This window comes from Thamnophis sirtalis, unplaced genomic scaffold (genome assembly GCF_051295495.1).
Source record: "Thamnophis sirtalis isolate CommonGarterSnake01/CBP01778 unplaced genomic scaffold, rThaSir2_p1.2 scaffold_3, whole genome shotgun sequence".
NCBI classification, from domain to species: domain Eukaryota; kingdom Metazoa; phylum Chordata; class Lepidosauria; order Squamata; family Natricidae; genus Thamnophis; species Thamnophis sirtalis.
This window is the reverse complement of record NW_028261383.1, coordinates 114,006,329-114,032,849: the sequence shown is the minus strand read 5'-3', so window position 1 is coordinate 114,032,849 and position 26,521 is coordinate 114,006,329. Positions and strand designations below refer to the sequence as shown.

Here is a 26,521-nt window from a genome sequence, read left to right as displayed (position 1 = left end):
GAGAGATGGTCAGCATAAAAATAACTGATGCAATTGGGTTATGTGAAATAGGAGAATCACATGGAACACAAGCTTAACTATTTGCTTTTGCTAAATTGTATTTCACTGCTTTCCTGTCAGGAAACTCATGGGAAGCTATTGAGAGCTTTGGCAGAGCAGGAAGGAAGCAATCTAAAGGGAGGCGGGGTAGGCAAGTTAGCAGACACCGCTGTGGCTGTTTGAGCCAGAATGCAGTAGGAGGCTTGGCTAATGCTTCCTCCTTGATCTAGTTTATGATCAGGAATGCAGGAAGGCCTTTCACTGCATAACTCAAGAGACTCTTTGGCTAACAATTCCTAACCAAACTTTAAATTGTATGTCATCTATCCTAGAAGGTAGCCTTGTATGTGCTTGATAGAATTCACTCCCCCAAAGGATGCATAATTGCGCATTCCACTTTAATACTGGAGTTTTTTGTTTTCCTTTCCTGAAGCTAATTTTCCCACTGTCCCCAATTAGGCTAAATTATCTTCTTCCCTCCTTTCAGGTTTTGAAGGACACAACTGTGAAATTAACATAGATGACTGCCCAGACCACATGTGCTTGAACGGAGGCACATGTGTGGATGGTGTTAACACCTACAACTGCCAGTGTCCTCCAGAGTGGACAGGTATGGGAAAGCAGGGCAAGAAACAGAATGTGATTAATTTCAGGGGGCTTAATAAAATTCTGGGCAGCTTTTAAGATCTGGTTATAAATAATTCCTTTTCTCCATGGTATTATAAAAATATTAACTATCTAATTCGGAAATCTACCTGTTTGATGGATAAGACTATTTTTTAATCCTTCCAATTTTGGTGAAACTGTTTTATGCTGGCTTAGTGAACTAGGAACAAAGAAGAGCAATAACAACTCACAACTGGGAACAGAAGAGGAACTACAACTTTTGGATTCAACTCTGCTTTGGAAAACATTTCACTAAAAGTATCCCTTTTTTCTGCACCATAGGCCAATTCTGTACTGAGGACGTGGATGAATGCCAGCTGCAGCCCAATGCTTGCCACAATGGAGGCACTTGCTTCAATACCAATGGAGGCCATTCATGTGTCTGTGTCAATGGCTGGACGGGGGAGAGCTGTAGTGAGAACATTGATGACTGCCAGACAGCTGTCTGTTTTCATGGTGCTACTTGCCATGATCGTGTGGCTTCCTTCTATTGCGCATGTCCTATGGGCAAGACAGGTAGCTAGCTTCTACCATGCTTTTACATCAGCAGACTTTAATCAGTTTTAAATAAATAAACTGAAAAGGCAATGGGTATATGGACATTGAATAAAAAGAATATGATTATTTCAAAAGAAATAATGAACACTGTTGCTTCATGTTTTTTTCTTATTTCTTACCATATATATTTCTTCTTGCGTGGTGACCTTTCTCTTTCAGGCCTCCTTTGTCACTTGGATGATGCCTGTGTCAGTAATCCTTGCCATGAAGATGCCATTTGTGACACCAACCCAATGAATGGCCGTGCCATCTGCACCTGCCCACCAGGTTTTACTGGTGGAGCCTGTGATCAAGATGTGGATGAATGCTCCATTGGTGAGAATTTCTTTTTTTTGTATGGAGGTATTCAAGAAGGATTGGATGCATGGAATTATGCATCTTCGAAACAATGGGAGGGTCCAAAGGTTTTCTGAGATAGACTGACCTCTGCTGGCATGCCTTTGAATTGTTTTGTCTCAAGTTGTCTCTACAAGTATAATTTTGGGCCAGTCAGCCAACCACTTTCACTTACTGTTTTGCTATCTGCAGGAGCTAATCCATGTGAGCATTTTGGCAAATGTGTGAACACACAAGGCTCCTTCCAGTGCCAGTGTGGACGTGGTTATACAGGTCCACGCTGTGAGACAGACATCAATGAATGCCTCTCCATGCCTTGCCAGAATGATGCCACCTGCCTTGACCGTATTGGAGAGTTTACATGCATCTGCATGTCAGGTAGGATCCCTGAATCTGGCTCCAAAATTACTGAAATATATACTTAAGTTGCTGCCCGTGGTAGTGAGAATAATCTCAAAAGCAGGGGAAAAAAAATATGCAGGTGACGGGAAAGGAAGAGAGTCAAATCTCTGAGAAAACTGGGTTCCTTGAATGAGCTTAAGTAGTTTACTTCCTTGGTTCAAATTGTTTTTTAAAAAGTAAATTGAGAGAAGTCATTCACTGTTATTGTGAAGCTCTATAATAGATAAAAGGTATTACAAGTACTTTCTGAAAATAATTGAATAACCTTGACTGCTTCATATCTAGTTGTTTGCTTGGCAAGAGCCTAGCTTCTTGTGTTTTGCACTTCACATGTGTCTAATTCTGGAAGACAAAGTGGATCTTAGAGTCTGATTTATCCATGTTTCCTTTGATGTATTGCTCTTTATTGGATTGTTGGATTTATTGAATAATAATTCCTTATTACTTTGGTGGAGAGGTGTCAGGTGGGATTTACTTAGGCTGATGTGTCATTTGCCCATTGTATATCTGCAGTTTACCATAGGGTTTTTTTCCCCTTAAAATAAGAGATGCAGAACTATTGGAGCTACAAACCTCGTGATTTCAAGTACCTACCCTGAAGTTTTTCTTTCTCTCTCTCTCTCTCTTGCTAATTGTGGATGTCACTTTACTATCATGAAACCACAATTCCTTAATATTTAGATAGCCAATATAAACTTAGATGAAGAGCTGAGGAAGAATCATTCATGAAAAAAGCTAGAGTTTTGAATGTTGCATCTTTCATAGAAATTTCTCTGCAGCATACCCTTATTATGCTGTATACTGGGGCAAAAAGCCGGTTGAGCCTTTCAGAAGTTTCTCTAGAATCAAAGCATGCACACACACACACCACATTTCATAGAAAGTGAGAGATGACTATACAGTTGTCCATTTCCCATTGTGGCAGAACTTTTAAGATTGAGGTATTGCATAAATTTGTACAATGTTCATACAGACAGTTGGGAGTGCAGCATTGTGCTTGGAATATTAATGTCAGGCTGGCCTAGTGAGTGATGAGAATTGGCTGTTCTTTGTGCTTCCATTACCCCATATAGGGAGCAACATTCTCCTTCCTTGCTCACTCATTGGTTAATGCTAGCTTTTTGTACAGGCCTGGGGGAGGGGTAAGTCTTCCTAGCTGCAAATGCCTTTGGGCAGAAGGGGATAGTAAACTTCATTTTAATGTTGCAGGTTGCTGGCCCAGTATTACTCTGTCCTGGAGCCATTCCTTTTGGGATTAGGATACAGTGAAAGGACTGTAATATTAAGACTACATAAGTGGCTTCAGAAATTGCCCAATATGAATCGTATTATTTCCCTGTACAATCTTCTTTTCATAGCAGGAAATAGGAACCCTTAAAAAGGATGCCATCTTAAACTAGATCAAGCTATTTCTTGAGCAACAGATATTTTCTATATCACCTAATTTATCTTTTTCAGTAGATACATATATATATCAGAAGTTCAACCTGTAATCATGCTCATTATAAATGCATATGCTGTAACTTATGTATAATGCTGTCCTACATGAAAGGATATAAGCAGGGTAGAATCCACCATTCCAGGAAACCAAACTTAATTGAAAATGGATACCATATTACAGTAGTTCTCAAACATTTTGGTCTCAGTTCTGCTTTACATCATTAAAAATAATTGAGGACCCCAAAGAACTTTGGTTTATATGGATTATATCTATTGCTATTTACTGTATTAAAAGTGAAAACTGAAGACATTTTAAAATACAGTTTATGGATTTGATTTAATTGACTGAGAACCACTACAGTATTATATTGCCTGTCATATTGGATTAGCAGATTATCTCACTTAAGTTTGAATATTCAACCTCACAGGATTGCTGTGAGAAAAAAAGGAGGCAAGAGTAATGGATATGTTAACTGCCTTGAATTATATATTTAAAAAGTGGGATACAATAATAATTTTAATAATGATGATGATGATGATGATAATAATAATAATAATAATAATAATAATAATAATAATAATAATAGAAGATAAGCAGCAAGAAAAAAATCACAAAGTACCGGGACTTGCAAATTGAAGTTGAGCAACTGTGGAAAAAGAAATGGTGTGTTGTCCCGATTGTAATTGGAGCCCTTGGAGCAATACCTAAAGGGCTACCTTGCTATTTGGAAATTCTAAATTTATCGGACTTGAACATTCTGATTCTACAAAAAACCACCCTACTTGGAACAGCTTATATTCTCCAACGTTACCTTAACAGCTCCTAGGTCCTTGGTTAGGACTCGAGCTGTTGAGCTACCAACCAGCCCCAAAGGCTGTGAATCTCACCAAAGATTAACATAATAATAATAATAATAATAATAATAATAATAATAATAATAATAAGAAGAAGAAGAAGAAGAAGAAAGTCAAGAACATCTATTAATCGAAGTAAAGAACAAAAATCTACTGAAGACCCAACAGACGAAACAAGAATACAGAAAAGATGTGATAAAATCAAGAATGGAGAGTTGGCAGAACAAAGCACTGCATGGCCAATTTCTGGAAAAAAATAAAAGATAAAGTGGACAGTGAACAAACTTGGTTATGGTTAACAACAGGTACATTAAAGAAAGAAACAGAGTCACTAATCCTGGCTGCGCAAGAACAAGCTATCCGCACAAATGCCATTAAGGCCAAAATCGAAAAATCCTCTGATGATGCCAAATGCAGACTTTGCAAAGAAGCTGATGAAACTGTTGATCACATACTCAGCTGCTGTAAAAAAATCGCGCAGACTGATTATAAATTGCGGCACAATTCAGTAGCACAAATGATCCATTGGAATTTGTGCAAAAATTATAATATTAAAACAGCAACAAACTGGTGGGAACATCAGCCTGAAAAAGTCACCGAAAATCAGATGGTCAAGATCTTGTGGGATTTCCGTATACAAACCGACAAAATACTGGCGCATAATACACCAGACATCACACTGGTTGAGAAAAATAAGGTCACAATCATAGACATCGCAATACCAGGTGATAGCAGGGTCGCCGAGAAGGAACATGAAAAAATCGCAAGATATCAGGACTTAAAAATCGAAATTCAACGACTATGGCACAAACCAGCAGTGGTAATTCCAGTGGTAATTGGCACACTGGGTGCTATTCCAAAAGCACTGGAATTACATTTAAAACAGTTAAAAATTGACAAAATCACCATCAGTCAAATGCAAAAAGCCGCACTGCTTGGATCTGCACGCATATTAAGAAAATACGTTACGACGTCCTAGGCCCTGGGTGGGGCCTGACTAGTAACCAATGCCAAATCCGGTGAAACAACTGGCCGCTGTGATACAATTGTATAATAATAATTATTATTATTATTATTAGTAGTAGTAGTAGTAGTAGTTACATAAGAGATGTGCTCAATTCATCATTTGAAATAGTAAGGGTGTGCTTAATGCAGTTGGCTACTATGACTATAAGGTTGGAATGTGCTGATGTGCTGAAATATTGGGATTAGAGAGAAATAATCAAGGTTGGAATTTTCAGAAGAAAATTGTTTCTGACCAGTGAAACAATAATTCTGATAACTATTAAAGCTTTCTTTGTTCAGATAGTCGTTAACTTATTAACAATATGCACCTCTGAATTTTCATAAGTCAAAAGAATAATAGAATCATGTGGCGGTGCTTTGCTACAACCAGCCATAGAGGCGAGCAGATTGCCAAGCGTTCAAAGTGTAACTGCAGGGGAGTGTTTCCATCAGAACTCTCATAAGTATAGGTAGTCCTCAACTTACAACAGTTCACTGAGTGACCGTTTGAAGTTACATCACTGAAAAAAGTGAGTTATGCCCATTTTTCACACTTACAACTGTTGCAGCATCCCCATGGTGATGTGACTTACATTTGGATGCTTGACAACTGATTCACGTTGAGGATAGTTTGCCGTGTTCCAAGATCATGTGACCTTCTGTGACCTTTTGTGACCTTCTGACAAGCAAAGTCAACGGGGAAACCAAGTTCACTTAACAACCGTACTAATTTAACAACTGCAGTGAATAACTTAACAACTGTGGCAAGAAAAGTCATAAAATGGGGCAACATTCACTTAAAAAATTTCTCACTTACCAACATAAATGTTGGGCTCAATTGTGGTTGTAAATTGAGGACTACCTGTACCTTTTGGAGGGGTCCATCATAAGTTGAAAACAGTCATTAAGCAACCGGTTGTTAAGTGAGGATTCAAACAGTTCAAAAAAACCCTAGATTTTATGATTGCCCAATTTTACAAATAAAATGCCATTTCCTTTGGTGTATCTTTGTCAATTTGTGTTCCTGATGACATGGGCTTTGTCCCATTATTTCATATATGCTGAGTACATGTTACAGATATATAGGGAGACAGGGTGAAAAGAGGATGAGGTTAGAGTTTACAATAGAAATTATTCTTTGTGATTGCAGGTTTCAGTGGTACTTACTGTGAGATAAATATCAACGAGTGTGAAAGCAATCCCTGTGTCAATGGGGGTGTTTGCAAGGATATGGTCAATGGATTCAGTTGCACCTGCCCCTCAGGTAAGTAGAGAAGTTTGCCAATCAGGAGCCTTACCTCAATTTCTCAACTGGGAAAGAAATGAAAGTGGATTGTTTTTTTCTGCATAACATTACAGATTCTGTATCTAGAAACCATTTTTTTCCTCCCACTTGGCTTCTTCTTACTTGACACCACATGTATGTGCTTTGAGTGTATTTGAAGTTTGCCAAGCCCTGACGTTTCGAAGATTGGGAAACTGCAATCCCTTTTTGTAAGAAGCTTAGTTTTGTAATATTTTGAGAATGCCTGTTCCTTGAGTCAACTTAACAATATGCGCTGCTTTGTTTTTAGACTTATGCTGCAATTTCTCTTGAATCCGTACTGCCCCCTGTGACATTTCTTGCCTACTGCCTCATTGTTTAGACTGCCTAGGTATCCAGTGCTAAGCAAAACAGCCTATCTGAAGATTTTTGGTCAGTGTCTGGGCTACCACTGTAATTTTATGGCAGTATCATTAGCTTCTTCCCCAGGACTTGCCCAGCCTTTCTGCTGTGTAACCGGGTGGAGGTACTATGCCCCATTTAGTTGTTTTTAGGGTAGATTGGCAGACAGGCCTCTAGCATGCTCTGTGGGAGCTTGGACAATGGCATCTTTGTTTCCCTAGCCTGTCGCTCAGGCCCCTGAACCCAATTTACATGTGGGGTAGACACTGCAAAGCCCCCTGTGGAGAGAAGGGAGAGAGACATTAAGAGCTCTTGTTATAGGCCTCTGGTGGTAAGGCTGAGTTGTGTGACTAAGCTGTATTTTACAGTGCCAAACCTTTTCTATTATTGCCTGTCTTTTTTTGGGGGGGGGTGTTGTTGTTCAAATTGTCAGCTTATACTGGGTTGATCTAGTTCCAGCCATTTGGAAACTCTCTTAGAATTGGCATACTGATCCTGAACCATGCTTGTAATGCTATTTATTTCTCCTAATGCCAATGGGCTGCTTATATAGGATTTTCCTTACAGAAAAAGGTAACTGAAAAAAAGTATCAGAAGTAACCATTCAGGTAGTACTTCCATTCTTCCCAAGGTCATATTGAATTTAAGCCCAGAAGTATTGCACGTACGCATGGTGTTGCAATGCTTTATGAAGTAAATGTTGTTATCTGTGACAATTTAGGAAATTTGCATGGAGACAACAAATAATATTAACTGATGGGGAACATTAGTTCATTGAATATGAGGTCTTTCACACTGAAGCCTATTAAATCCAGTCCTTTACTATATTTCTAAATTTCCTGGCTCCCAAAACTCTATAGATGGTTTACAATAATAAGATTAAAACCAAAATCAAAAGTCAATAGCATAAGGAACAAAATCAAACTCTCTCATCTTTGCACTCAACAAACTTGTAAAATATGATACAGATATATAAAATTTCTATCAGCGTGAATAGCAAACAGGAAGCACTATTTTTGTGAGTTATCGTTGGGATGTACTATCTGATGAAGTAGGACCTATGGTTTAATTACCTTTTCATTGATTTTTCTGATTCGCTTGACATATTTTCCTTCCACATTCAGGCTTCTCGGGTTCTATGTGCCAAATAGACATTGATGAGTGCGCCAGCACACCATGCCAGAATGGTGCCAAGTGCGTGGATAGGCCCAATGCTTATGAATGCCGTTGTACAGAAGGTGATTGCTTACTACAGAAGTTGATGAGATTTCATAATAAATGCAAGGGTTTATGGGATACTAACACAGGGAGAAATAAATGCTGCCATGCTGTTTTCTATATATTGTATGTATGATATGAGTTCTTTTCCTCATAATATATCTCTTCATCCAAAAGTGTGTTTTTTTGTAAAAGAAGAATTTGAAGTAATAGTCACTAACACTTGATTCAGGGATAGTTTATTTCTATCTTTGGTATTAGTTCTTGAATCAGTGGAAAAAGAATGATAAAATGTTTTTTCAAACTAAAAGTGTACATAGTATTTTTTTTTCCAGGGATATAGTAGTGTTTCCCTATAATGGCAGATGGCATCTAATTCCTCCTACTTAACTGTTGTAATTGGGGACAGACTTTTATTATGCTTTGCTGTGATTGGAATTGGCCATCTTTTGTTCAGTGTCTAAATTTCAGTTTACACATATCTTAGTTCCATTAAGATAACTGGAAGATGAGACATTGGTCTCTTTTTGATCAATAGCTTGGTTTGACTTTTCAATTCCTAAAATTAAAGTTAGGAGAACTTCCCCAGGAACTGAAGAAGCTTCTTGGATGAGAAGCAAAACATTTTCAAAGAAAAACCAGAAAGTCCAGTTGTCTCTTGAAAAAGGGAAAAAAGGCATCTTCGGGACAACCATGACCAGTATGGCTTTAGAATCGCCATAGACATCCCCCAGGAAGTTACTGTAATCCCTATAATGCTGTCTTCTGTTTTTCTTATAGGTTTTGAAGGGGTTTTGTGTGAAAAAAACATAGATGACTGTTCCCCAGATCCTTGCCACCATGGCACTTGTGTAGATGGCATTGCCAGCTTCACCTGTATGTGTGTGGCTGGTTACACTGGGTATCGCTGTGAGAACCAGATCAATGAGTGCCACAGTAATCCCTGTCAGCACGGAGGCAAATGTCTTGACCTAGTAAATCAGTACCTCTGCCACTGTCAGCCAGGGACCTCAGGTAGGAACATTTTTCTTACTCTAAAAAAACTGTTCTCTCTTCCTTGCTTGGGTTCAATCCCTCTCTTAAAGGACAGAACTCTTGAGCAGTCGCTTTACCATCTGTATCACTTGCAGGCAGCACCCTTAAATGATGTTTCAAGAACCTTGCTAACAGGTCCTAGCGTACCTTATCATATACACATGTCATTTAGTCAACACAAAACACAAATCCAGCTATCATGGAGCCTGGTGAAGGGAGGGGAGGACTACTGCTTTTCTGAGACCCATAATATGTCCTTTCCTTTAAGGTGCTAACTGTGAGATAAACTTTGATGACTGTGCCAGCAATCCTTGTGACTATGGGAACTGTCGTGATGGCATCAATCGCTATGATTGCATCTGCAAACCTGGCTTCACAGGTGATGGCTGGGTGATGGGTTATGCTTGGCTGGTGGGCTGGGGCAAGAAAGGACAGGAGGCATTCATTATAAAATCAGTAAAATTGGATTATAGCACAGATAATTCTGCTTATAGATTAGAAATTGGCTTTGCAGCTAGAAATTGGGGGGGTTCAGAATGGCTGTAGGAGAGAAATGTACAAACTTTGGATCCAGGATGTTATGTGGTTAAAGTTGCCTCTCTGATAATAGATTTAGCCTTTCTAAAAATAGTTGCTGAACTGTAACAAATTGAAAAAGGATTAAATAAAGAGCACAAATTTTTACCAGTTCTTAACTTAAAAGTATTCAAAATCAAATCATTGCTTGTGATGTACCCACTTGTTTTGGAATATATATACCCCACCCCTGATATGCCATTTATAGGTCTAGTGCACTTGTGCCCCAAATACATGTAGCTTTCTATGGGTTTGATTTTAATTTGTACAGGAGGCAAAGTCGGACTGACCTACTGTTCCTCAAAGCTATAAGCTTGATCATCTCATTGCTGAGCAGTCTTTTTCTCCCCCCCCTTTCAGGTCCTCTGTGTAACATAGAGATTAATGAATGTGCATCCAACCCCTGCAAGAATGGAGGTACCTGTGTGGATGGTGAAGATGGGTTCTCTTGCCTTTGTCCTGAGGGTTTCCATGATCCACATTGCTATTCAGAAGTGGATGAGTGCAGCAGCAGCCCCTGCGTGCATGGCACATGCCATGATGACATCAATGGGTGAGAGATTTAACTAGGCCCAAGTCCAGATGATGGTTGCCTTTGTGGAAAACTGCTGGTCGGTCAGGAGTGGGAGAGGGTTTATTCCTGTGAGAGATTTGTGACTGAGAAGAAAGCAGTGCATTAAATCTGCATCTATAAGCCATTTGAGTGGCCTTGGTGAACTGTTTTGGAAGATGTGAGGAATCTTGACTTGGTGATTTTATTTTGTTTAGGTACCAGTGTAAATGTGAGCCAGGCTGGACTGGAACCAATTGTGACGTGAACCATAATGAGTGTGAATCCAATCCGTGTCAGCATTATGGCACCTGCACAGATTATGTCAATGGCTATCGCTGTAAATGCAAAGAAGGCTTCCAGGGTATGCTTCCTTGCTCTGCTTACCTTGCTGCGCTTACCTTGCCCATGCTTTTCCCTAAATAATTCCACCAGGACACCAATTTCCCCTTTCTTTCAATTCTGCATGAGGGCACTGGTTTCTTCTCAAGTTTTAGTTTATAGGATTAATAAGATTATCATTTTCTCTTCAGGGACTTACTGCCAGATTAATATAAACGACTGTGCTTCTAGCCCCTGCCTCAACCAGGGCACCTGTATTGATGGCATTGCCAGTTACACTTGTCTGTGTGACTTGCCCTACACTGGTGAGTGGAGAGTTCTTTGCAATAGAGTTGGTTGATGGATTTGATGCTTCTTTGGGGGTTAACATAATTCTTGCTCCAGCCTGTCCTCTGGAAATTGCTATATCAATATTGCAAATGCACAAAAAATAATTGATACTGAGTACTAGATTGGAAGCTGGAAGGATCATGGCCCATATTCACAATCTGTACTTTTTCTTTCCATGATACAATCATAATAGCTCTGGTATTAATTGTGTAAAAATCTCAGCTGTATACATAATCCATGTTGTTCTTGAAGTCCAAGTTGAAATAGATATGTGTCAAAACAAAGCCTAAAAGATATAAATGTATATGTGTACATACAAAACAGGGCAAGAAGAAAGAGGCTGTAATCTTGCCTTTGGTTTCTTGACATCTTGGTATCTTCCTTGTTTAAGTATTGATGTCAGATAATACTATAAGAACATCTGGAGGGGAGGAAGTTGAGTGAATTCTCACAACGGATAAGGTCGTCAGCATTGCCCAGTATGGGTCTATGACAGTTCTGCAATTCTATTTTGGGTTTCACTTTAAATTGAAGCAGTATCCATTGTTTATGGAGAGAAACCACTATTTTGTAAGCAGCAGTATATTATGGCTTGGATGCTTGACATATATCAAGATATGCTTTCCCATAGAAAGAGATTAGTTCTTTTCAACAAATAGTAGTAAATAAACCTTTAATTATTTATGTTTTATATATGAAACAAAATTCCCACTCATGGCACTTTGTGGCTAAACATCTGTTCATGGAATTTCCTTTGTGTTCACTTGGGAGTCTTATACTTGCAACTCCAGATATTCTCATGTTGGGCCAGTGGAATACCTACATACTCTTTGACAGGCTTCTCATTTCCCCCCCTTCCCCAGGACGGAACTGTGAGAATGTCTTGGCTCCTTGCTACCCTAACCCATGTGAGAACAATGGTGTTTGTGACCATACACCTGATTATGAAGGATTTACTTGCAGTTGTGCACCAGGCTGGCAAGGTATTATGACTATGTGTCCTTTCCCTCCCATCGCTTTCAGAGTATTGTTTTTTGAATAGCTTTGAATGGAAACAAGATAAAGAAAGTGGCAAACACTTTAAAACAACTGTATACGTTTTGTTGTCTTCCCATAGGGCAGCAATGCCACATTGACATTAATGAATGTGACCAGAACCCATGCCGAAACAGGGGAACTTGCACCAACACCCTTGGCAGCTATAGATGCGCCTGCCGCCCTGGCTACACCGGCATCAATTGTGAGATGGATATTGATGATTGCACACCTAGTAAGTTTATGGAATTCATGGAAAAACAAGAAAGAATCTGATTGGAACTAAAGAGTTTGGTCTCCTGCTAGATTGTTTTTTTGAGACAGGATGTATGGCATTATTTCTGACCTAAGATTCCTGCCTTCTTGTTGTCTTGTCAAACTACAGTCTCAAGGCCTTTGTTCAACTGTTTTCTTAAAACTAATTCTGACTTATCCTGACACATGAAACCAGAATTGGAACGCCTTCATTCATTTCCAGTGAGATTTAGACATATTTAAATGCTTTGGCAATGATCTTAAGTCTGAAGTCCAGAGGCAGTTATGATAATAGATCAGTGATGGTGAACTTTTGGCATCAGTATTATAATTTGCAATATGCCTAAATTGACTTTTCAGGCATGTCTTTCTTTTCCCCACACAAAGACCAAACAAAAAACAAAGAATTCTCTATCACAGCCCCCCCCCCCCCAATCTATTCAAGTTATTTTTCCAAAGCACCTGAAGGCCAGAGAAGGAATAATGGATGGAAATTGATCAAGGTTCAACCTGGAAATAAGGAGAAATTTTCTGACAGTGAGAACAATCAACCAATGAAACAGAAGTTGCCTTCGGAAATTGTGAGAGCTTTATCACTGGAAGCTTTCAAGAAGAGACTGGACTGCCACCTGTCAGAAATGGTGTAGGGTCTCCTGCTTGGGTGGGGGGTTGGACTACAAGGTCCCTTCCAACTCTGTTAATCTGTTAATCTAGATCAGTGGTGATCAAACAGTGGTCCATGGACCACTGGTGATCCATGAAAATTTTTTGGTGGTCTGCAGAAAAATTATTTGCATTTTTATATTGCACTAAATACTACCGTTTTTTTCAGAGTATAGGATGCACCAAGATTTTGAAGAAGTAATTTTTTTAAAAAAGGTTTTGCACTCTGCAGCCCTCCCAAACCCTCTGCATGCCTCATTTTTTTGTGAAAAACGGGGCGTGCAGAGAGTTTGAGAGGCCTGCAAAGTGCTCTTGGGGGCTGCCCCTCCTCAAAATGAGCCGGTCTGTTTTTTACGAAAAACAGGGCATATGTAGGCTTTGGGAAGCTTGTAGAATGCTGTAGTCTAGAGGGAAAAATGGCAAATTTTTTGCTTGTTTTTGCCCTCCCCAGCACCCAGGAGCACTTTGCAGGCCTCCCAAAGCCTCTGCACATCCATTTTTGTGAAGGGGGCGGGGTTTTGGGAGGCCAAAAATGCTTTATTCAGTGTATAAGATGCATCCAGATTTTCTCCCTCTTTTTTCGGGGAAAAAGGTGCATCTTATACTCTAAAAAATACGGTATTTTATCTTTAAAAAAAAAATCCTATTAGAGGTCCGCGGGATTTAAAATTATTATAAATTTAGTGGTCCCTGAGGTCCGAAATATTGGTGAACTCTGATCTAGATTACTTTCAACAGCAACAATCAATGATAGTGCTGAGGTTACGATTGAAGCAGATGCCTTGACTTCAGCTTTCGCTCCGTGGTCCCACTCATAAAGGTCACCTTATGCCATACCCCAAGGTGTACAAGTCTTAGGGAACAACATAATTGACTTGCAGCCCTCCCCCAAATCTGCCATGCACTACTTACCTTCAGATGGTGTTCTCTTTCTGTTTGAGAGGCTCCTGCAACTCTCACAAGGTTGTTCCAGGTTGCACAAGGCCTTCAGTCTTGAAACAACTTTGGAAAAATGTTCTTCCAGGACCCAACACAAGAGCCCACCCATTCTTGCATAGCCTCCAAATATCACCTGAAAGCTTGCTCTGTTTCTCACAAGATTTTCTGAGGGTTCAAAAAGCACAGTCCTCTCGCCCAGCTTCCAGAGTGGACACGAGAGCACAACCAATTCTCTTAGTGTCCAGAAGTCATGAGAATAGGGCATGTTTTTAAGAATAGTTGTTTGGTGTTGGGGAATACTGGCGTGACACCCAAAACATCATGGCATGCCTCCATGCCGTAAGTTCACCACCACTATGCTAAATGCATGAGAATATGCAAAATACAGAATTTAGTCATTTGTCTGAAGACTTCCTGGTAAAAGAAAAGAATGCTTATGCTTATTAAAAAACATTTTGAATGTTCTCCCTGCCAATAGATCCTTGCCTGAATGGTGGCGGCTGTCAGGATGGCATCAGTTCCTTCACATGCACTTGCCTGCCAGGTTTCACAGGACCACGTTGTGCAACTGAAACTAATGAGTGCCTGAGCAACCCCTGCCGCAATGGGGCCACCTGTACGGACTATGTCAACAGCTACACTTGTACTTGTTCCCCAGGCTGGGCTGGCTTACACTGTGAGCACAATGTGCAGGAGTGCACTGACAGGTGAGATTGTTAGGATTATTGTTCTAAGGGTTCAGCATCTCATGTCTTGCTCACAATCTCAGTGGTGGTGAATGCAGGTTGCTGAACAGTTCAGCGTGCAGTGTGGCTCCTAGATTCCCTTCATAGTGCTAAAGCCAAACAGTACAGTGGTGAAAGTTATTCTGGAGATTTGCATCACGTACCAAGTTACATGCCCACTTTTCTTTCTGTGAAACATAATGCTTCATTCAGTTGAAGGGGTTTATGAAGCCTCTGCTATCATGTTTCTCAATCCATGGACGAATATATAGTGCAAAGGGTAGAAAATGATCTTTTTCAGTAGTTTTCAAATGGAGAAGTAGATCATTTTGTATACATGGTCCTCTTGAATTCTGAATTCTGTAACTCGGTTCCTTTGAATTATCTGCTCCTAGACCATATAGTCCAATTGGAGAAAGCATTGGATGTTAAAAGTGTAGGAAGATTTCCTATAATGTTCCATGAGCCACAGTGGCGCAGTGGTTAGAATGCAGTACTGCAGGCTACTGCCGGCAACTGCTATTAGGCCATTCGAATCTCACCAGGTTCAAGGTTGACTCTGCCTTCCATCCTTCCGAAGTCGGTAAAATGAGGACCCAAATTGTTGGGGGCAATATGCTGACTCTTAAGAGAGGGATGTAAAGGACTGTAAAGCAGTATACAAGTCTGAGTGCTATTGTTATTGCCTGTCGTAGGTAAACTGAATCCTAAATATTGAGCAAGGGGAAAGATTAATTACTGGGCCTGTCTGGAGAACAGAATGGCTTTTCTTACTGTTTCATTTTTCAGATAAGAGTAGAAATCATTCTTTTAGATATTTGTTTGCCAACATATTTAGCCTAGGAGAAGTTACATCTCTCTTGAGGAAACTCAGGCTAGAAAGTCTCACTGGTCTCTCTTGTCATTTTGTATTTCTCTGTTTATCTTCTGGCAGCTCTTGCTTCAATGGTGGAACATGCTTGGATGGAGTAAATTCATACACATGCCACTGTCGTGCTGGCTTCACAGGCACCCATTGCCAGCATGAGATTGATGAGTGCCAGTCACAGCCCTGCCTCAATGGTGGGGTGTGCCATGATGGTGTGCAGTCCTATCGTTGCACCTGTCCTCAGGGCTACACAGGTCCTCAGTGCCAGGTAATTTGAGTTGAAAACAAGTTACATCTTTAGAGTTTATCTAAAGTAAGCAAGTTGTCTACCAGAAAATCTGAGACTAAAGGATATTTACCACAGTAGCTCAATACAAAGGGAAGATGAGTGTTTGACATTGGTAAGACCACAATATTTTGTCACATATTCTTGCATTGTTTTGCCCTTCCAGAACCTTCTGGATTTGTGTAGCCGCTCCCCCTGTCAAAATGGTGGGCACTGCATACAGTCGGGTGCTACTTTATCCTGTGATTGCCCTGGAGGCTGGACTGGCCGTTACTGTGACATCCCAAATGTTTCTTGTGAAGTGGTAGCGAGGAACCGAGGTAAGGGTCTTTCTGCTCCAGTTCATTTCCAAGTTGTCTGTTCCTCTGCTACTTGTGCTCATAGTGAAAATGTCTCAGCCACCAACTCAAATGTGGGTTGTTAATTATCCAGGATTCTGAACATCATCTTGTACTCACTGTTCAAATATTTCAGAGCTACTGGGACAATGTCTTTAAATCCACTGAGCCACCAATTAATCTTCCAACTGCAGTTCCTCTGAGTGTCCATAAAATATTTCACTTCCATGAAATTTTATTTTCTATGTTCTCCCAACAATAGTGCAAATATTGTTAATGTTATTTGACCCAATAATAGATCCAGCATTAGCAGATGTTTCAATGTTTAGTCAGAGAGTATGTTTATTATGTTTATTTCAAAATGGGATATCGCTAAACAACACTGAATGTCTTGGTAATCAATGAACTGTACAATAGAGATTACAGTTTGTTTGGCCCCCTAGTTCACAGTGTTTCAAATTATGTTCCATGGAATCCTGGGGTCACTTGAGAATTTGAGGGATTTAGGGGAAGATGTTTACTCAAACACAGGCAATTTTCTATCACTAAAGTGTTGCGTCATGGCCAAGGTTTTCAAGAATGTTTCTAAATCATTTTTTAATTTCTAAATCATTGTGTAACCTGAAAACAATTGAAAGCCCTTGCTCTGGCTATATCAAGGATATTATATAATCTTTCACTTTTTAAATCTGCCACTTATTTTATTTATTTTATAAACATAATTCAATTTCCCCCAAATGATGCCAATGAGAACAGTAAATGTAGCCTTTAAAGAGAAATTGGAATCAAATTTCAGAAATGCTGGAAAAGTGTGTTTTTCCTCAAGAAATTTGAACTTAGAAGGAATTCCAGCTATTTTCAAAGGCTCAGAGCATAAATAATTTTAATTATGTATAGTTGTTTCATTTTTCTTCACTTTCTTTGTTCTCGCTCATTCTGTTTAGTTCTTTTAGGAAGTGGTACAGAGGATAGGTTGAGAGCACACAGTGAGTAATTCTCTTTTTCTCGGCATAGGTGTGACCAAGGAACAAGTGTGCCATTATGGAGGCCGTTGTGTGGATGCTGGCAATACACACTACTGTATTTGCAAGAAGAGCTACACTGGCAGCTACTGTGAGAGTGAGGTCAATCACTGCCAGCACAGCCTATGTCGGAATGGGGGTACCTGCCGCAGTTTTGTGGGAGGTTATGTCTGTGAGGTGAGGAAGGCCTAGCCAGCCATATCAGGCAGACAACCTAGCTTATGTTCTAGGGAAAGTGCTGCTCCATAAAGAAAGGGTTGAAGGCCCTAACATTGCAAGAGGATTTTGCGAAGATTGGGAGCCAAGGAACTGGCACAAACCTTATTTTTCCAATCAATGTAAAATAAGATAAAAAAACAACTATCTCCCAATGGTCTGTGTTGCCCCTGTGTTGAGTACATTACTTCATAAAATACTGCAGTTGTTTTCTGTTGTTGCTGTTTCAACACACAGTGTAACATTTATGCATATTTGATATTCCTCATCAGCACTGAATAACTCCCTTTTTACAACCCTGTAATCCCTTAATTCAGGGTATGTGAACAGTAAAATACTTTACATTGTTTCTTGGATTTTTGTTGTAACCATGGGCTAGATCAAACTGGTACCTTCAGTGATCTTTCAGATTTCACTAAGCAAGTAGAAACTGTATATAACTAATTTTGCAAAATAGAAACAAATGCAATTGTTACCCTGGTTGGATAGGGAAGGCTTATAATTTAAGAAAATCTGGAAAGTTAAAAGTTTTCCCTCTATACTTAAGTATTCAGTACTTGGATGACAGTTTCTACCAGTCTTCGAAGTGGGGCGTGGGAGGAGTCACAACTGGGTATTAACACAGCCCTTTTGCTACCATTCTACACCCACTTTGTCATCTTTTCTTAAATCATTGCATCTCTATAACTGTCTGGTTTGGTGCTGCAACCCAACAAGACAGACACAGATTTCAGAGGATAATCAGAACTACACAAAAAACAATTACTGCCAGCCTGCCTTCCATTGAGGACCTGTACACTGCATGAGTCAAAAAGAGGGCCATGAAAATATTTACAGACCCCTCACATTTTTTCCCCAAAGGCCATTACTCTGCTAAACAAATAATTCCCTCACCACTGTCAAACTATTCACTAAGTCTGCATTACTATTACTATTCGTCTTCTCATCGTTCCTATCACCCATCTCCTCCCACTTATGACTGCAGGACTGTAACTTAGTTGCTTGTATCCTTATGATTTATATTGATATTGATTGTTTCCTGATTGCTTATTTGTACCCTATGACTATCATTAAGTGTTGTACCTTATGATTCTTGCCGAATGCATCTTGTCTTTCTATGTACACTGGGAGCATATGCACCAAGGACAAATTCCTTGTGTGTCCAATCACACTTGGCCAATAAAGAATTCTATTCTAGTCTAGTCTTAATATATTTTCCTATGGTAAAAATGTTGCTGGCCTATCAAATTCAATGAAAGAAGGGCTTTAGGTAATAAAAGAGCATATTAATCTCTTCCAAATAACTCTTATAGTTATTTAGTTATTTCTACAGTATGATTGGTTCTGGAGAATGACTGCATTTACATTACTGTCTGAATCAAGGCTAAAGACAAAGCTAGTTTCAGGTAATTACCTTGAAATGTAGCTGCCAGCTATAGGCAGATGTCCTGTGGCAGGCAGGGAAGTGTTTTAAGAGTTTTCCTATAATTTACCATAAGTGTAAAAGGAATGGAGAGCACCTTTCTGTTCATATGTACTATGGTAAATCAGGTAGGCAACCATGGGAAAACTCTGAACATGATTGAAAGCTATTAATGATTTCTCATTGTTTTAAACGGGAGACATGAGGAAAATGGTGTCTCACTTGTCCTTAAATAGGCAAATCACAGTTAAAAGGGCAAATAACCCAATTCACCTCCCAACTTCTATTCTGCTCATATGTTTGACGTGCAGCCTTAACCTCTTTGCCCCCGTGCAATTCTGTCTCGTACAGCTTTCACAGCACATTAGGTCACAAAATTCTCCTCTTCCTCACAATTGAGGTATCACTACTTGCTATTAAAAATAGGCATTTTGCACCATTGTTTACGATTATGTGGATGATATATTTTTGCTCTGCTCTATGTTATTTCTAATGCTGTTAAGGCAAACTATTATCTGTATGATGAGCATATATTGGAACCGTTTAAAAATTCTAAATCTTATTCAGTATTCTTGATTTAATGAAGAATGGAGAAGAGGTACTTTGAAAGTATGTTTTTAATAATACTTTGTCTTATTATCTTTACCTTTTTTCTCTCATTTTAGTGTCCTCTAGGCTTTGAGGGGAAAAACTGTGAATTTGATATTGATGAATGTCAGTCACATCCATGCCAGAATGGTGGAACTTGCATTGACCTCACAGGTCGCTACATTTGTTCCTGCCCACCAGGGACACTAGGTAAGCAGGTGACTTTTTGAGGGGAGTGGGATAAAGGCTCTTTTTGTTGCTTGTAACATTGTTAATATTTTTAGGTTGAAAGCATAAGACACAGAGGGACATATATTAGATTTAACCAAGGCAGCTCTGACTTTCATTTACTTATGTGAAGAGGAGACCTGGATTTTTTTTCTTAAATCACTTAATAGAGAATATGAGCTCATTTGAAAGAACTGGACTTTTTCCAACTGTGAATAGTTGATGACTTTCCTGAATATAGACTCTCATTAGCCTCTAGCCATCATGGCTGACCATCAGAGATTATTGTAATTGTTTTCTATTTGGAACATGGTTGATTTCCTACCCAGTGTTTCTATTCAGGTAATAAGAAAGAGAAACACTGCATTACAATAGCAATTGTTACAGCTTTTGTTGTTAATAGCTTTTGTTATATTAGTAGTATTGATGGGAGCCGGAACTGAATACACTTTGAATAGACCAGATGGTGTTTTCTCACCTTCAGAATTTTTTTTTTCTTATGACAGGCAGTTCAAGAGGTGGGGAAATGTTTGGGGTACATAGTATTAGAATGTTTGGTATGATTGTTTGTTATTTATCTCTTTAGGTGTCTTGTGTGAAATAAATGAGGATGACTGTGCCACGAATCCTATTAGCCGTGTCCCCAAATGCCTGAACAATGGGACATGCGTGGACAGAGTGGGTGGCTACCGATGCAGCTGCCCACCAGGCTTTACAGGCGAGCGTTGTGAGGGAGATATAAATGAATGTCAGTCCAATCCCTGCCATCCGCGCAACACCCTGGACTGCATTCAAGAAGCCCGTGACTACCAGTGCATCTGCAAGCCAGGCTACACCGGTGAGTAAGGGTGCCAATAAGGCGAATGTGATGGATTCAATGGGCAAGGAAGAATGTGTGAAGCTGGGCTGCAGTGGAGAGCAGAGAAGACAGGCTAAAATGAATGTCAGCAGGAAAAAGCATTAAAATTGTATGAAATTTTTTATGAGTTGCCCTTGGAAAGTCATTATTTGATGACTTGGGCTTCAAAAAATCACAAAATGAGCATTCAGGCATTCTGGCAAAGGTGTCACAAGAAAATATTTTGTTTCTCTGAGTAATTGATCATCTATTTTAGCAAAGTAGCAGATGAATAAATATGTGTATATTTTACCTAAACTTCTCTGGATTCTCATGAGTCATGAATTATGTATCTTTTCATGTCTTTATGTACACTGAGGGCATATGCATCAAAGACAAATTCCTTGTGTGTCCAATAACACTTGGCCAATAAACAATTCTGTTCTATTCTAGTCTATTGCACTTCTATTCATGTCCTTCATGATAATCTTATGGAACAATGCTTTTAAATAATCACATATTTATTCTGCTGGAACCCCCCAAGTACGGTTGATTTGTTTTTCTATTTGGTCTATCTCAAGTATATTTCTTTTGCATTTTTCAAATTGAAAGCTTTGCATTCTATGATCTGTGGGGCATTTCCAGGTTAACTTTAACTTATACGATTAATATATAGTCACTTGTGTATTCTATTTCAGCTTGCTTTCCATTTGCTTGAGTTTTGAGTTTGATTTGTATTCTGTAACTCACATTAAATGAGTCTAAGGTCACATATGTATAGCTGTATTTTGCTGCCATTACATTTTCATGATAGGGAATCCAAATTATATCTGATAAGATGGTGATCACAGAGAGACAACCTCCGGGAATTGAACTATAATTCCTAGAATTGGTTAGATTTCTTAGAAATTTTGGGAGCTGTGGTTCAACAACAACACACATATACACAGAGGGAAGGAGGGAGAGTTTGATGATCAATAAGAGAAAAGTAGCTGTGCCTGACTGGTTGAATACTTTTATAATTTATCCCTAATTGGGAAAAAATATACTCAGTTGCTAGTTAAATGTTGATAGAGCTCAGTAGGCATTTATGTGAATCAGGTACAGAAGCTGGTACTAAAATATGTGTCACATTTAATAGGGTGATGTGTTCTGAAAAGTTTGCAGTATCATTGGCAGAATAATATTTTTTTCTCCCTTTTAGGCCGCCACTGCAAAAACATTGTGAATGCATGTGAATCTCAGCCTTGCCAGAACGGTGGGCAATGTAAACTGGCAGTAAACTTGCCTCTCGGATATACCTGCCAGTGCCCTCGGGTGAGTACTTAGCGCAAGGCTATATGTTTGACACCAAAGTACATTCCCTGTGTATAAATATTATAAGGAATTAAGCAGGGCAAGGAAGAGTGAAATAGGGAGGAACGTAAGGTGGATACACTGAAGCTGTGCTACGAGTGAAGAAGCTGACATTTAATGATGGTCAGAATGCTATTCCTGTTTGGGGAGTATTAGAAAACAAGCGATTCCAGATCTGGCTATAGTTTCTACAAGAGAAATATGTAGTATTATAGGTATATGAATATGATTCTTAAACTTTGGGTGGGAAAGGTTTTTCTTACCAGAGTGACAGTTGCAAGAAGGGACACACTCTCTACCAGAGATACTTTATTGATGAATATTTTGTTTGTCTGACTTTCTTTACGATCTCTTCTTCTTATGGTTCTTTTTCAGAGCTACTTGGGCACCAATTGTGAGCGCAGTGTGTTCTCTTGCCGAGAATTCTTCTGTTTCAATGGTGGCAATTGCCGGCCTTCCCCTCTAGGTGCCCACTGTTACTGCCTTCCTGGATGGATTGGACCTGATTGTCGCATCCGTGCCAATAGCAGTTGTGTCAATCAACCTTGCCACAATGGGGGTGTCTGCCATGAGATTGCCACTCCCCCCTATTTTCAGTGCCTTTGTCCTGGTGACTACACAGGTGTTCGCTGTCAAACTGCACGCACCGCACGGCCATCTCTGCACCCTGAGCTCCATTGTCCATTGGAAGAGTGTGCTGCAAAGGCAGGGGACTCCTATTGTGACAAGATGTGCAATAGCCCAGCTTGTCGCTGGGATGGAGGTGACTGTTCTCTTTTGGTGGATAATCCTTGGAAGCAGTGTGAGAGCCCTCAGTGCTGGCAGTTCTTCAACAATAGTCAGTGTGATGAACTCTGCAATACCGTTGAGTGCCTTTATGACAACTTTGACTGCAAGAATCGCGAGCGCACCTGCAAGTGAGTTCTGCCTATGTCTTTGAAGGGGAGCCTGTAGGTCATTTCCCTAGTGCTTGTTAGAACTAATAGTATGCATTCTTCTGCTAGATTAACTGAATGACACAGTGAGATTTTGTTCCGAACTTGCATTTTCCTCCCTCCTCGTTCTAGATATCTTTCTTTTGGGGGAGGGTGAGTTGTCTCAATATATGTAATCCTGATGACTCAGTTGGTTGATTTGTGGTGCATATGGAAAGGTATTCCCTGCAACTCCTTCATGGTTCTTTGTCAACGAAGGATACATTTTGTGTTACGATAGGATTTGTTTTACATTTCCATCTCCTTTCTCTTTTACAGCCCTATTTATGAGAAATACTGCTCAGATCACTTTGCTGATGGGAATTGTGACCAAGGGTGTAATAATGAAGAGTGCGGCTGGGATGGGCTGGATTGTGCACGGGAAGTGCCTGAGCACTTGGCAGATGGGGTTCTAATCATCACCGTGCTGTTGCATCCTGATGAACTGCTCCGCACCAGCACCATCTTCCTGCAGAAGCTGAGTGCCATTTTAAGGACCTCCCTGAGATTCCGTCTAGATGAGAATGGCGACTACATGATCAAACCTTATTATGGAACTGGCCGACGACTACGCAGGGAACTGGGCCAAGAAATAATTGGGTGAGTTTTATGCAGTAAAAAAAGAAGAGTTTTGAGAGTAAGATAAGTAAGCTCATTTTATTATGAACTGCAGGTCCCCTAAGCTTATCAGCTGCCTTGGTCAAGTTCAAAATTACCACAGTGCTGAAAAAATAACTTATCACAGTGTTTCTCAGTCATGTGATTGCCATTATAGTTAGTCAATATGCCTTGTCCTATGCCTGACTTGTTATCCCTACCACCTTGCAGAGGGGAGAGATTGGAGAGGAAGGGATTACAAGAGAACAAGTAAGCATATGAGGAATACACATCAAAAAGAGTGTAATTGGGGCTGGGAGCGTGCATGCTAAGCCTGCTGCCCGGTGTATTTCCTATGGTGTGCCTGCTTGCTCTCTTGTAATCCCTTCCTCTCTAATTTCTTCCCTCTAGAATGAGGGGAAGAAAAAAAAAGAGTCAGACAGAGGGGAAAGTGCTGTTAAAAATGTTATCTTTCCCGCCAGAGCAGAGAGAGTGAAGAGGAAAGGATCACATTATAAAAAGCAGGCACATAATAATGAATACACTGGGCTCTTTGTGTAGTGGGCTGTTAACTGAGGCACTCCTTTCAGTGTGTATTTCCCCTACTTGCTCTCCTATAATTGCTACTTTTCCAGTGAACCTAAATACAGGTTTTAATTCCCTCCTTGCTAATTATCCTAGCTCTGGGATAATTCCAAAGGGTAGGGAAGCAGGGAAAAGGAAAACACAGTTGTGGTCACATGGTTTCCCACTTAGTACTGCTTTGCTCCATGACAGAGCAATCGGTCCCCTATAAAATCTGCTGCTTAATAACGGTGCTTTGTTTTTAAAACTACATTAAAACTTCTGGCTTCTTGGAGAGTGCCAGATTCCCATTTGTGGCTGCTAAATGACTGCTACCTGTCTACTATAATCCCTATTTGTTAGGAGGCTCTAGATAGGACTGTCCTTGAAGATCACTTGGAAGCTATAACTGGTCCAGAATATGGCCACAGAAAAGCAATGACAAGTATAGTTCAGGTTGCCCCTGCAACATCTCTGCTCTTCAAATTACCCCAGTTACTCCTGGCTTGTAGACTGCATTTCGAAATGCTGGGTTTCATCTATAAAGCCCAACATGCCTTGGGGCCCGCTTATCTCTTGGGCCACTTTTATCCAGTTGTCCCTGCCTGTCCTATAAAATCTGACAGTTAATAACTCTGCTTCATTTTTTAAAAAAAGAACGACATTAAACAAGCTTCTTAAGAGAGTGATAGATCCCCAGAAGCCAGTTCATGATAATTAAACAGTAGCATAAAGAGATGAACAAATGAGCTAAATCGGCTGTTACACAATGGTACAGCATGCCTTTTATAAAACTTAAAATATATTTGGGTTTTTAAAAGGATTAATATAACTTAGAAGCAAGTTCATCCATAATTCACATTGGGGAATGACTGCACGAAAACCAAATGTGTCCACTCAGGCCTATTCCGTGGACTTAAGGCTGAACAGAGAGTAAAACAAAACGCAAAGGAGGTAACTGGACTTTTGTCTTTCCCTGGAATCCTCCAGGACGCTAAAGGAGACCCTGATAACCCTTGCCGCTTTCTCTAGGTCTGAGGTCACCCTTGAGATTGACAACCGTCTTTGCTACCAAGCTTCAAACAAATGCTTCCCTGATGCAGAAAGTGCTGCTGATTACCTCGCTGCCCTGTCGGCGGTGGAGCGTCTAGAGTTTCCATATCCACTGAAAGCTGTGAAAGGTTAGGTGGTTTTTTTTTCTTTTCTTTTCAACAAGGGGCAAGGAAAAGGCACTTCAGGAAAGCCAAAAGAGACGCCTAGAGCACCGCTGGAGGGCCAGTAACTCTGAGTCAGACCGAGAACTGATAAGAGCCTATGTCAGAGCCTATCTCGTGGCAATACGGGCGGCGAAATGTGCGCATTTTGCCACTCTTATTGCGTCCGCTGAATCGCGCCCAGCCACCTTGTTTAGAATAACCCGCTCCCTCTTGAAAGGGAGGGAAGCGGATGACCCTTTACAAAGTAGAGCTGAGGAGTTTGTTCAGTTTCTAGCGGATAAAGTCACTCGGATTCGGACAGACCTGGACTCCAATTGCTCAGAGCCAGCTGAGGTACCGGGGGAAGGTCTTGAGAGGAATTTATGGATTGAGTTTCAACTTGTCACGCCTGAGGAAGCGGACAAGGCCATGGGAGCGGTGAGTGCCTTCACTTGTATACTGGACCCGTGCCCCTCCTGGCTGGTCGCGAACAGCAGGGAGGTGACATGCGGCTGGATCTGGATGATAGTTAACTGCCAATTACCTCCCTAAGACCGATTAGATCCCACAGATTAGGCCTCCTCCGAATTCCATCTGCCAGCCAGTGCCGACTGGCAAACCCCCGGGGGAGAGCCTTCTCTGTGGCTGTTCCGGCCCTCTGGAACGATCTACCCGTGGAGATCCGGACCCTCACCACCCTCCACGCTTTCCGCAAAGCCACGAAGACGTGGTTGTTCCGGCAGGCCTGGGGCTGATGTATTTCCAGCCCCACTTGAAATGTTGTGACTGTTGTTGTTTTTTAATCTGTTTGTCTTTTGTCTTATTTGTACCCCCTTCCCACCTTTGGTACCCCCCCTTTCACTAATGAAAGCTGCAATTGACTGGAGTGGAGATAATTACTCCTTCCAAACAGTGATAAATGAAATGACCCATTACCCTGCAACTGAGTTGAAGACAGATTCCCTATCAAAATGGGAAGTTCATCCCAGCCAGCAAGAAGGGATTTCGCCAGCATCTTTCACTTGCCAGCCACCAGAAATTGGGCCGCAGCTTGTGAATGAAGCACCACCAAATTGGGCTTTCTTCTCAGAGTATGGATGGAAAAGATGCCAGTGGGCACCTACGTGGCCATCAGCATGGGAAGTTCCTCCAAGCCAGCAGAGGGCCCCTTGGCATACAACCCCCCCCTGCCAGCCATTGTTGGTTGAACTGCAACCTCTGAATCCGGAACCCCCGGGATGGGTCTTAACCCCAGTTCATGGATGGAAGAGATGCCAGTGGGCACCTGCCCTCCCGCAGCAGATGGCACCATGGCAGACAACTGGGCAGTGGCCAACTGAGAGATTGACCCTCCCCACTGGTTCCAGTCTCCCCTGCAATGCCCCAACAGAT

The 26,521-nt window shown here is 40.6% G+C and overlaps 1 protein-coding gene across 2 annotated transcripts in view; it reads left to right on the top strand.

Annotated features, from left to right (window-relative positions):
* NOTCH3 (notch receptor 3) overlaps positions 1-26,521 on the top strand; it is an 87,888-nt gene that overhangs the window by 48,742 nt on the left and 12,625 nt on the right. For both annotated transcript variants that reach the window (XM_087709754.1, XM_087709753.1), the window contains exons 5-27: positions 527-649; positions 988-1,221; positions 1,423-1,578; positions 1,792-1,977; positions 6,452-6,565; positions 8,092-8,205; positions 8,966-9,199; positions 9,489-9,599; positions 10,157-10,349; positions 10,565-10,710; positions 10,880-10,993; positions 11,882-12,001; positions 12,136-12,288; positions 14,389-14,617; positions 15,570-15,771; positions 15,956-16,109; positions 17,142-17,326; positions 19,454-19,586; positions 20,191-20,442; positions 21,647-21,759; positions 22,174-22,715; positions 23,052-23,372; positions 24,966-25,114. In XM_087709754.1, coding sequence (XP_087565880.1) covers positions 527-649; positions 988-1,221; positions 1,423-1,578; positions 1,792-1,977; positions 6,452-6,565; positions 8,092-8,205; positions 8,966-9,199; positions 9,489-9,599; positions 10,157-10,349; positions 10,565-10,710; positions 10,880-10,993; positions 11,882-12,001; positions 12,136-12,288; positions 14,389-14,617; positions 15,570-15,771; positions 15,956-16,109; positions 17,142-17,326; positions 19,454-19,586; positions 20,191-20,442; positions 21,647-21,759; positions 22,174-22,715; positions 23,052-23,372; positions 24,966-25,114 — 4,278 coding nt within the window. The remainder of the gene's footprint in view (positions 1-526; positions 650-987; positions 1,222-1,422; positions 1,579-1,791; positions 1,978-6,451; positions 6,566-8,091; positions 8,206-8,965; positions 9,200-9,488; positions 9,600-10,156; positions 10,350-10,564; positions 10,711-10,879; positions 10,994-11,881; positions 12,002-12,135; positions 12,289-14,388; positions 14,618-15,569; positions 15,772-15,955; positions 16,110-17,141; positions 17,327-19,453; positions 19,587-20,190; positions 20,443-21,646; positions 21,760-22,173; positions 22,716-23,051; positions 23,373-24,965; positions 25,115-26,521) is intronic.